The 12,626-nt window shown below is 38.2% G+C and overlaps 1 protein-coding gene across 1 annotated transcript in view; it reads left to right on the top strand.

Annotated features, from left to right (window-relative positions):
- The window catches only part of XPO5 (exportin 5), a 67,834-nt gene that overhangs the window by 44,603 nt on the left and 10,605 nt on the right, over window positions 1-12,626 (top strand). Inside the window, exons 21-26 of the mRNA XM_044674694.1 lie at window positions 1,858-1,958; window positions 6,773-6,869; window positions 7,482-7,618; window positions 8,579-8,676; window positions 10,889-10,935; window positions 11,329-11,426. Of these exons, the coding sequence (XP_044530629.1) occupies window positions 1,858-1,958; window positions 6,773-6,869; window positions 7,482-7,618; window positions 8,579-8,676; window positions 10,889-10,935; window positions 11,329-11,426 (578 nt within the window). The remainder of the gene's footprint in view (window positions 1-1,857; window positions 1,959-6,772; window positions 6,870-7,481; window positions 7,619-8,578; window positions 8,677-10,888; window positions 10,936-11,328; window positions 11,427-12,626) is intronic.

Below are 12,626 nucleotides of genomic sequence, written 5' to 3'. Positions count from 1 at the left end.
GCTATTGGGGTTGGCTCCTGATAAACAGGGTCTAGTGGGAACCATCAAGGATTTGACTCTATTGAATAAGCCATTTACTCTGAGTGGATATGGCAGAACAATGTTACTGAAACTTCCAGCCTTACTTTGTTTAGACTGTAGGTACCAAGTTCAATTTTTAAGAACATGGGCTGAGTATCCTTTGTTCCTCCTAGGAAATCTGTTTAACTTTGAATATGAGCTTTACTCTGTACACCTTGTCATAGGCCATTAAGCCAGAACTTAGCTAAAACTAAAAAGTCTGTCCCTGAGAAGAGCCACTCAACCATTTTTAAAATGGACTTCTTATTATCAGTGGAGTTGCCTTGGTATTTGGTTGTTTCTAACCTACCATTGTGGGTCTCTTAGGTGGTTCAAGGGCTCTGGCTCCCTTTGTGTAGATTATGAGCAAAACTCACTGCCACTGCCTTTCTGGATTCCCATCCCAAGAATCAGTTATCTTGCCAGAACAGTACAAGCCCATGTACAATAGTTTCCCTGATGAGACCATGTAAGATTATTTCTATCTTGAAGACTATCCATCTCTAGCCATTTGGAGTCTGAGAATATAATTCAGTGGAAAATCATTTAGCAAGGGAGGGAAAATGATAGATTTCACAAGAAATACAACTTTTTTAGTCCATATTCATAGATCTTCCCTCTTTGTACTTTATAACACTTTTGGAAAAGATGGAAGTAAATGAGTATTTTTGTAAAGAAGATTAGAATTGGAAACAATAGTGTGGGGTCTTTTTTCATTGTTTACTGACAACTGGTTTCTTTGTCTTGACAGAAGTTGGCAGCAACTTCTTTCCCTGTTTATTTAGGACTCAAGCTGATGGTTTTTAGCATTGATAATCTCCCAGATTCTTGCTGCCCAAAAAGTTTCAGGTGGGAATAGTTGCACCTCCATGTTTTTATTTCGTCTCCATTAGCAACACAACTTGTGTTACTGAAACAGCTCAATTCTTCTCAAAGTCCTAGTTATCAAAGATCAAACTCCACATAAGTAGAAATCTGCATCAGTAAAGACTTCGTGTCCGCCAGCATGGGAATGCAATTTTGTAATGTTATCCATTGGTGTTCAGTTCTAACTTGAGTTGATATAATGGGTTTGTAGAGTGTTATGTGGCTATAATGTTAGGTGCTGAGCAAAACAACCATGTGATATAATGAAATTTGTTTCAGAATATAGAAAAATGTATCTTCATTGAGCTAGGGAAAGACTGTACCTAAAACATTGCTTTGTGTTTCTAGTGGCAAACAAATTGGAATTATTTTTTATTGTTGCAACAAGAGATACTGACCACGTGCCTCTGGTGATGTTAGGACAACCTCCACTTGTTGGAGTAGAGGTGTGAGATATGAAAAAGTTGGACAATTCATCTCTTCTGTTTCCTTTCCTCCTCCTCCTCCTCATTCTCCTTCTCCTCCTCCAGGGTACCTGTTAGTCTGCCTAGATCTCTAGGTATAGCCAGAACAGATCTGCTTTAGGTTCAAGAAAATTCACCACCCAATCCTGGTGCTGAGATTACCCTGCTGAAGTGTTTGTTAGTTTAACAGCTACCTTCCTTTTCCCTGGTTCCATATTTCATGTTTATACTCCATAGCAGAGTTCCAGGCTTCCATTCTGAACCCTCTTCCTGAGGAGCACTGAGGTTACGTTGTGCCCTCTTTCCTGGCCCCTTTTAAGAGGAGTTTTAAGAACATCTCCATCTGCATGCCAGTGGAGACATGGAGGCAGATGCAGAGCACAAGGCAATCTCTCTGCTGTCATCTTCCCTCTTTCATGTCAGACCAGGAGAAACATATACATATAAAGCGACTTCTCTTTTTCAGAACCCACAATACTTTGTACACACCAGAGGTACTGGCTAAACTGGGAGATAATTTCTCAAAGGCTTTGGATATGCTCGAAGTAGAAAAGAATGCTATCTTGGGTAAGAAACCTTTCATTTCCTCTAAGAAATTCAACTTTCCCAATTTCTTCTCCCCTACTCTTAAGAATTTCTGGGAGTGTGCATCTAGAGCAATTTCAACTGCTCAATGGGTCTGGTTCCTGTAGCACTAATATTGGCCTTCATGTACCACACCTACTATGCTCTTGATATACCCACATGGTATATTGTAATGAAAAGAGTATTAGCCCTGGAACCACAAAGACCTGGATTTAAATAAATTACTAGTTCTATGACCCTGATAAATTATTTAATATCTCTGTTCCTAGTCAGTGGTCAGTAAACGTTGGTTAAGCACCTCTGTGCCAGGCAGTATGCTAAGCACTGGGGATACAAATACAAAGAAAAACAGACAGTCCCTCTCCTCGAGGAGTTAATAGTCTAATAAGGGAAGAAAGTACCCAAAAGGAAGCTAAAAGTGTGGAGGAAAGGGGCAGGTAAGGTATGTAGAACAGGGACATGATGGAGACTTCCATCAAAGTCCAGAAGTAGAGTAGCTGGTGGGAAATGGCAAGATTACTATGCTGAGCCTCCTCCATTGAGGGTTTGGAGTAACTGCCCTACCCTCCAGTAATAGGGTCCAAAGAGACAGAGGGTGCTTCCTGATGAATTGGGAATACTAGGCAGATTCAATCTGGCATCATAATGAAATTTCCCAGTGATGAGTTCCATGGTGAAGGAAGGCAGGATGGAGAGATCCAGAGAAATCCAAAAGCACTGAAGCTGGTGGAAAATGTTCCTCAGTTTCCTTATTTTTAAAAATGAGGATAATAAAGCCTGTAGTACCTGGTTTTGCAAGGTCATTGTGAGGGTGACATGAGAACATTTGCTTTGCAAAACTAAAAAAGTTATGTAAATATCTGTTGTCACTATTACTATTTAACCTTTCTGAACATCAATTTCTCATTTGTAAAACAAGGGTTGTTCCAAATACAGCATGATTGTAAGAATTTATTTTTCCTGTAGTAGCTGTGATCCCCACATTTAACAGAGGCTGACAGATTATAGTGGATTGATCAAGTGCATACTATCACTTCATCAGTTTTATATTACAAATTTAACTCTCAAGAAGATCCATTTTCCTCTTGCTACTCCTGTGATTTGCTATACTACCACCAGGTAACAAGAGTGCCACATAGAAGTATAGATTAAACTGTAGAGGGTTTAGACTAAAAAATTAGCTTGCTTTTGTATAAATAGAAAATATTTTTAAATTAAAACATAGGTATATAAAATATTATGTGATTATATAATCTCAATAAAATTATAAACATGTAAATATTAAACTCCATCTCTTTCAATATTTGAACTTATTTGACCAGTGGCACACTTAATACTTTTATAGTAACCTTTTTCAAGATTACTTCCATATCTGGTTATAGGTCAAGTTTCACTAGAAACTTGGAGGTTCAAAGGACACTAAGAAAGGCAAAGCAGGGAGAGGAGATAGGAAATCTAAGCAGCCATTCAGACTAAGTAGACTACTCAAACTGACCAACACATGATTGGGTTTCAATTTGTATTAAAGTGAAAACCCTTTTTCCACTGAGGTAGAAATATATTTCCATTTTGCTTGGTCTTTTTAGTTTTTCCCAGGAGTTACTGTCTTCATATGTATACAGTCACTACTTTCAGGCCTTCTTATACAAACTGACACTGTTAAAGGAAGTGTCCTTTTATGGCTAAACATAAATGTGCTTTTGAAAGATTTTAATAAGTTTAAATATTGCTACAGTGATATCAGCCATTATTCATTTTAGTAAGAGCTCCACTAGGGCAAAATAGGAGCTTTGGGGCATTTTATTCCACATAAAATAGAACACCAAAAGACCATGGTTTTAGCAGCTCTGAGTGCTATAGAAGGCATACTACTAACTAATGTTAGTGGCTGGTACATTTCTTCACATATCTCTCAAGTCTTCAGAGAAATTGCTTAAGATTCAAAGTACTTTGAAGCCTTGGCCAGGCACTTGAGAATCTGGACACTCAACCCAAACCACTTCATTCCTTTATTACTGTCAATTTAAGGTTAAGTGTTAGAACAATATGAACTTCTTTCTGAAGATGGCAGAGGAGAAGGAAGCAGTGCAGCTAAATTCCCATCAACAGCTCCTCCAAACAGATCTATAAAATGTACCAGACCATATTCTGATGGAGGATAGGTCAGAAAAGGTCACATTCAGAGAGTTCTACAGATATTGGAAACTGGGTTGGGGCAAGAGTAAATTGTAATAGAGTTCTCCAGCACCTAGGGAAAGACTGCCACAGACCCTGTTTGGATACTCAGAACTACAGTTGGGACATATATGCCAAATGGCAGCTTTGTCACCTACTAAACAGTTCTGAGCCACAGATACAGGATGGAGTGAGAAGGGAACCTCTGAAAAGTATCTAGCCCAGCCTGCAGAGGAATAATCAGGGTAGGAATCCCAGACCAAAGAGGAGCTTTATTCTGCTTCTCTGAGCCAACAGCTCTTCAGCCAACTGATAGTGGCAGAAACCTGCAGCTTCTTTTCTTGTTAATACCTAAACCCAGATCAGCTTAAACCAGGGAGGCAAGAAATCAGACCTTGCCCTTGATCTCTTCACATTGGGAGTACTGAAAGCTTCATGGTCTCCAGCCTGGTCCTAAGATCCTGCAGTAACACAACACTCAGTATCTTAAGCAAGTAAGCAACAGAACCAGCCCAGACCTTCCCTCCACAAGTTGTGCAGAACCCAACCCTGGTATCAGTCCAAAGTCAGGAAATAGGCTGGAATAAGAAAACAAATCCTATCATAAAGAGTTATTATGATGGCAGGGACTTTCAAGACACAAACCCAGAAGAAGAACCTGACTCCAAAATATCTACAAGCAATGCCTCAGAGAAAAACACAGTTTGGGCACAACCTAAATGAATTTCTGGAAAAATGAAGCAAGAGTTTTCAAAGGGGAGTTTAAAATGGAATATAAGAGTCTTTGAATATAATATTGGAAAAGAAATGAGAGCTATGAAAGAAAGAATTGGAAAAGGAGTAAACAGCTTGACATAAGAGTTATAAAACACTACCTAGGTAACAAGCCTCTTCAAAATTTCAGTGGACCAAATAAAAGCCAATGATGTCATAAGACAAGAAGAAATATTCAAAGACAATCAAAAGATAAAGAAAAAAATAAAAGAAAATATAAGTAACTGTCCTGGAAAACAGATAGAGGAGAAAATTTAAAAATCATTAAATTCTATAACCAAAAAAAAAAGGATTTAGACGTTCTGTTTCAATAAAAACAAATTTTTTTTTTTTTTTTTTTTTTAGCTCTGAACCCTTTGTGTCAGTGTCAATTCTAAGACCAAAGACTGGTAAGAGCTGGGTAATTAGGGTTAAGTGACTTGTCCAGGGTCACCCAGCTAAGAAATGTCTTGAGACTAGAATTGAACCCAGATCCTCCCAACTCCAGGTCTGGCACTCTATCCACTGTAATACCTACCTGACCTTACTTCAATAAATATTGAAAGAAAACTGCCCAGATCTCTTAGAACCAAAACGTAAAGTGGAAACAGAATCTTATCAATAACCTCCTAAAAGAGAATCCAAAATGAAAATTTCCAGGAACATTTTAGCCCCAAAAGCCAGTTTCAAGGTTGATGAAAAAATATTGCAAGCAACCAGAAAGTCCTAAGAAGCCATAATCAGACTCATGCACAATTTAACAGCTACCACTATAAAGCAATGGAGAACTGGGAATATATTCCAGAAGGCAAGGAACAGATGGTTTTAAAGCCAAGAATTACTAGCAAAGCTGAGTATAATGTTTCAGGGGAAAGTGGATTTTTAATGAAATAGAAGACTTCCATAAAAAGAATGATACTGCATAGAAACTTTGAAGTTCAAACACAGGAGTGGAGATACTTTTAAAGTCAACCTGAGCGATCAGTGATAAGAGATTAAGAATAAACTGCTTACATTCAAATATGGGGAGGTGATGTATGTGTCTGAACCTATCATCCTCTTGGTTCATAGAGGGTGTCCAAGTAGACAAGGCCCAGAATGGTTCTTTTGTTATGTCTTGATGTTCTATTTTAAAAAAAAAAAAAAATAGAAAGGGAGAAGAATAAACTGGGTTGGAGAGGAAGGAAATAGGTTAGGAAAATCATGTAATCAAGATGTACAAATAGAGACCTATAAAACAAGAAGGAAAGAGGGAGACAGCAAGTAGTTGACACTTGAACTTCCTTCTCACCTGAACTGATCAAAGGAAGGATTAGTACACATACAGACACAGAATTGGGTACAGAAATACATTTCACTCAATAGGCAAATAGGAAGGAAAAGGGAGAAAAGGGGAGAGGAGTTAGAAGGTTGATTAAGGGAGGGATTAATACAAAACAAACTCTAAGGATGTACAAAATATTCATAGCTCTTTATGAGATGGGCAAAAATGAAATCCTATAAATTGTGGAATGGATGAATAATTTGTAATATAGAAATGTGATGGAATACTGTTGTGCTGAACAGTTTATCAGTGTAACCAGACCAACAATTCCAAAGGACTGATTGAGGAAACATCCTGTCACCTATCTCCTGATAGAGAGATTGAAGGACTCAGAATGCAGAATGTGACGAATTTTTTTTTTTAGGACTTGGACAACATGGACATTTGTTTTGATTGACTGTGATTGCAATGGTGGTTGAGTTGGTTTTGGTTTGGTGGGGTTTTTTTTGGTTGTTGTTTTCATGTTCTCCTTTGGGAATAGGAGGGAAGAAAAGCATTCTTGGCTGCTTTAAAAATTTTTTTCTGTATATTCTTCCCCTTCCAGGACTTCCTCAGCCTCTCCTAGAACTCTATGACTCTCCCGTCTACAAAACAGTGTTGGAACGGATGCAGGGTTTCTTTTGTACCCTTTATGAGAACTGGTAAGAGACTTACATTACCTCTCTATATCCTGTTCCCCAATGTTCTTTTTCACGGGCACATTAGTGTCAGAATGCCAAGTGGTTGGTGTTTAATCCACGTTCCTTTGGGTACCAGTAAGATAGTGCATTATAAACCTAAATATGCTCTTACCTAGGACTAAAGACATTATAAGTAGGTTGAGCATCTGCTTCTGGTTTTGTGATGCCCTTAGGAACTTTGTGTTTTTTTCTTTTTCCAGTATTGAGGATGTATTTACACTGAATTATCCACATTCTTCTGTACTTCCTCTTAGGACAAGTTGGCTAGAGTTCAAGGGTTCTCTAGCTATGGAGCAAACAGAACTAATTGACTTAGGTGGCAATTTTAACTTAACAAATCTTAGCCTGAATAGCACCATGCTAAAGCCATCTTACAACTTTTCAGAGACAATTTCCATTATAAAGTCATAGCATTTTAACTAATAAGGGATTAGAAGATGGTTATCCCTTGACTCAGATATTAACTAAAATGGCTATTAATCAAGAAAGCAGGAGATAACAGTTTTTTAGTTTCTTGAGCATTAAAAACTCGCATTGGTAGGTACTGAATTTGCTGGTGATTTTCCTTTGTAGTTTCCATATCCTAGGGAAAGCAGGCTCTTCTATGCAGCAAGATTTCTACACTGTTGAAGACCTTGCCACTCAGCTTCTCAACTCTGCCTTTGTCAACCTGAACAGCATTCCCGACTACCGACTCCGACCAATGCTTCATATCCTTTTGGAAGCTGCCAAGATTTGGAAAATAAGAAATAATTCACATAGACTGAGGGATGTAATTATCTGACTTCTTAAAAATTTCACTAACAGAAAAATTAAATCTAAAAGCAAAAGAAGAAAATTACAAAAGAGACATAGTAAGTCTTGAAAGTGTTTTCTGGTATAATTGGAAACTGACCAACAAGTCTTAAAAGATCTCCTTAAATCCCTTGGGATTATTTTTTTTTCCCTCAAATTTATTGATTTGACTTACAGATTGTTTGATTTTTATATAGTTGCCCATGTGCTACTTCCATGAAAAAGCCACTTCATATTGGTATAGTTATTTTTCATTGAGGTATAGAATGATACAGTGAGAAGAATCTTAAATTAGAACCTGGGTATGAGTCCCCTCTCTGATAATAACTGTGTCTTTGAGCAGGACATCTGATCTGCCTGAACCAGCGTTCTCATCTATAAAAGGAGAGATTGTGTTAGATGGCCTCTAAGATCCCTTCCATCTGTCAGTGATTCTGGGATCCAGATACTTTCTCATTCATATTTTTAATACTGACACCTTCCCCCCTCTCCCCTCACTCACCCCCTTTCAGTCACTGAGCCAGTGGAGATAAGAGCCAAACTTGATTGGTTGGAGGAAAAATGCTTTCCCCTTTTCTCTCAGGGCATGAAATTTAGCTTTTACAAATGTGGCCATTTTAGAAGGTAATACACATTGGAAATGTAATAGGATTAAGTAGCTATATAGCTTAGCATCCTAGGGAAACAGACACGTCCACAGGTTTTACTTCACACCAGATAGTGGCCTTAGTATCTTTAAAGTTGGTGGCAGACTTTCTGAATATCTTTATGATCTGCCATCTGGCTGTCTCAGATTATCTATTAAAGGTATACAGATGGAATGTGGGATGTACTTGCACCTTGAATATTGTAGTCTCCTTAACCTGCCTTCTTACGGGTTTTTGTGAAACCTCTGGTGCTATTCTGCCCTCCAGAGCATTACGAAGCCCTTGTATCTCCCATCCTTGGACCCCTCTTCACCTACTTGCACATGGTAAGAGGGCATTATTAAAACAGTATCAGAAATCCCTGCTCTAAACCTTTTAGCCAAAATGGAGTTTAGATTAAGAATTCCTTAAAGCCTCGAGTTCTTCTAAACCTTGAATTTATTCCCAAAGTTTCTCTGGTTTCTCACACTGTCTTTTCTTTTCACTAGATTGAACAAAAGCCCCTGGAATAAAGTCTAGGTCAGAAAACTATGAAGAATCCTAGAACACAAGCTTAGCCTTGCTGTTGACCTTGTGAATCCTGTGTAGCTAGCTACCTTTTCCTCTGTCTTATGTTTCTCTTAATTGGGATAATGTGGAAGAGGGGGATGCTGTGGGATAGAATGGCAAACATTACCCTAAAAAACTACAGCTCATGCTGTGCTGGTCTTTGTTTACAAAATCTTAAATCTAGTAGTCCTCCAAAAGCTGTTGTCAGAGAGTATAATAATGTACTTGGTAGCCTAAAGGGTTTAGAAATTAAGTTCCTTCCCATTAATGTAATCCTATGAACTGCTGTTTATTGAGTTGTGGTTTTTCTAAACTATATCCTGTCATCACTATTTTATCTAGAAGATTCAAGAAAGTGGCTGTCTGGATTGATGGAAAAAGAAGTGTAGAAGTCATATCTTTTTTTTTTACCTTATTTTACATATATATATTTGTGGAGAGGAGCTTAGTCATTTCCAGATATTTCCCTCCCTGTCCAGAGAACCATCCCTGGTACTAAGAATTTTTAAAAAGGGAAAACAATTAACTTTCTGTTTACATTGTTTTAATCCTGTTGTTTTTGTGGTTCTTTTTATTTTGCTTCAGCTCATATACATCATCTGCTTATCTATTCTTCATATTTGTGGTTTTTGTATAATGAAACAGTGCTATATTGATTTTTCACAGTTTGTTTAGCCACTTCCAAGTTGATGGGCCTCTAATTTGTTTCTAGTTTTCTTTTGCTCATACAAGAAGTGCTACCATAAATACTTTGAGGCATTTGACCTCCTGTGGGTGGCCCTTCAGGGTGATTGATGGGTGGTAATAAGCCTAGCAATTGGATTTCAGAGCCAAGGGGTATGGATATTTTATTCACCTTCTTACATAGATCTAAATTACATTTCCAGAACAATTCACAACTCCCCTTATAACGTCTGTCCATTTCACAGCCTTTCCAACATTGACAGTTCCCATTGTTTAAAATATTTACCAGTTTTCTGAAACAAACAGCCTTAGAATTGGCTTATATTTGCATTTTTCTTATTTGTAATTTGGAGCAAAGTTTCTCTTGGTGATTAGTAGTCTGCAGTACTTTTGAGTAATGCTTGTTCATATTTTTGTTTGTTTTTAAACCCTTAAAAGATCTCCTTAAATCCCTTGGGATTAGTTTTTTTCCCCTCAAACTTATTGATTTGACTTACAGATTGTTTGATTTTTATATAGTTGCCCATGTGCTGCTTCCATGAAAAAGCCACTTCATATTGGTATAGTTATCTTTCATTTAGGTATAGAATGATACAGTGAGAAGAATCTTGAATTAGAACCTGGGTATGAGTCCCCTCTCTGATAATAACTGTGTCTTTGAGCAGGACACCTGATCTGCCTGAACCAGCGTTCTCATCTATAAAAGGAGAGATTGTGTTAGATGGCCTCTAAGATCCCTTCCATCTGTCAGTGATTCTGGGATCCAGATACTTTCTCATTCATATTTTTAATACTGACACCTTCCCCCCTCTCCCCTCACCCACCCCCTTCCAGTCACTGAGTATTGGCTCCAAGGCAAAAGAGTGGTAAGGGTAGGCAATGGGGATCAAGTGACTTGCCCAGGATCACACAGCTGGGAAGTGTCTAAGGCCAGATTTGAACCTAGGACCTCCCATCTCTAGGCCTGGCTCTCAATCCACTGAGTTACCCAGCTGCCCCCTTGTTCATTTTTTTTTGACCAAACATCTATTGGAGAATGACTGTTGGTCTTACATATTTGCATTAGTTCCCTATTTATCTTGGATATCAGGCCTTTATCATTCATTTGTTGGAAATAGTTTCTTTGTCCCCCAAAAGAGCTTGAGAAGAGGTAGTATTTCAAACTACTACATTCCTAAGGACTTTCTGTTATAATATCATCCCACCTGTAATCATAGAATGGTAAAACTCTACTAGTCTTCACCTAATCCTTTAAGTGGGAGATTATTTCCAACTATTTATTTTTCTCCCCTCACTGTTTTCCAGAGGCTTTCCCAGAAATGGCAAGTCATCAACCAGAGGAGTTCCCTATGGTAAGAATTCTTTCTGCCCTTAGGGTTCAGCTGGGCCAATTCCTAGAAAATAATCTGGTGTTTGCCTCAGATGTCCCAGATGGGAAGGGAAGGATCAGTAGGCTGACATTCTGATTTAAACCCTCCTAAGTGAGTGAGATTTTCATGCTCTAGAAATCCCCTGTAATCTATTATTCTAATATAAACTGACTTCGGGTGCATCAGTCCCCTTTTCAGAGTAGTATGTCTAGTACTGGATCATTCAGAGTTATACCAGCCTTTGCTATAATAAACATAATAGAATGAAGTGAGGAGTAATCAGTCTGAAGTTGGGAGGTCCATTTTCTACCTGATTCTCACCCTTTATTCTAACAACTCCTCCAGTATTATTTAAAATTCTTTGGCTCTCTCCAGTGGTGAAGAAGAGACTGCAGATGAAAATCCAGAGTCTCAAGAGATGTTGGAAGAACAACTTGTGAGGCTGCTCACTCGTGAAGTCATGGACCTGATCAGTAAGTAACATGTGAAATAAGGAAGTAAGAAGAAAATTTTAGAGAAGATTTAATTCTTATGGCTAAATGCTGATATTTCAAAGTACAGATTTCCCCTTAAATACTTTTATATTGTCTCAGATGTAAATTAACCCACCCTTATCTTAGGACTTCTTGCCCCAACCATCCCCACTAGGTAAAGTCAATCCTGAGCATATACTCAGAAACTGATAGATTTTAAATTTAAAGACTACAGGAGGGCTTAATGATCATCAGATCAATAATGTAATAAAGTACTCTTATTGCACTAAAGACAACTTAAGAAAAGAAATTTGAACTAAAGGACTGGATATTAGAGAACACTTCATGGGAGTTTGTCAGGATTAAGAAAACCTCACGGGCACGAGCAAGAGAAATTACATAATCTCTGGAACACTTTTTTAATAAAATTTTGGTTTTAACTCTTACCTTCCATCTTAGAATCAATACTGTGTATTGGTTCCAAGGCAGAAGAGTGGTAAGGGCTAGGCAATGAGGGTCAAGTGACTTGCCCAGTCACACAGTGGAGAAGGTCTGGAGTCAAATTTGAACCCAGGACCTCTCATCTGTGGGCCTGACTCTTAATCCACTGAGCCACCCAGCTGCCCCCTCTGGAAAACTTTAGAGTAAATTCCCATCTAAAGAGAAGAAATGTAATGATCTCTCTAAGTCATTTACTTTCAGAAGATTCTTAGTTTTCCTCCAAAGCCTTAAATTTAGGAAGAAAGATTATAACATAGCTTTAAAATTTATCAGCTGCCAGGAGCAGCTGAATGGTTCAGTGGATAGAGAGCCAGGCCAGGAGAAGTCCTGGGTTCAAATGTGACCTCAAATACTTCCCTGCTGTGTGGTCCTGGGCAAGTCACAACTCCAGTTGCCTAGCCCTTACAGCTCTTCTGCCTTGGAACCAATATACAGTATTGATTCTTAAGATCCACGGTAAGGATTTTTTTATCAGGCCAGTAAACTGTTCCAATTGCACCCACCAAGATTGATTTTATACTATTTTATAGAATATACATGCCACCTTCCTGCCCTATTCCATTATCTCAGAGCAGCATTAGAACAGGCACTTTTTTTTTTAACATTTATTAATATTCATTTTTTTTTACATTTATTAATATTCATTTTTAACATGGTTACATGATTCATGCTCCACCTTTCCCCTTCAACCCCCCCCCC

This window comes from Gracilinanus agilis, chromosome 4 (genome assembly GCF_016433145.1).
Source record: "Gracilinanus agilis isolate LMUSP501 chromosome 4, AgileGrace, whole genome shotgun sequence".
NCBI classification, from domain to species: domain Eukaryota; kingdom Metazoa; phylum Chordata; class Mammalia; order Didelphimorphia; family Didelphidae; genus Gracilinanus; species Gracilinanus agilis.
This window is presented reverse-complemented; position numbering and strand designations above follow the sequence as displayed.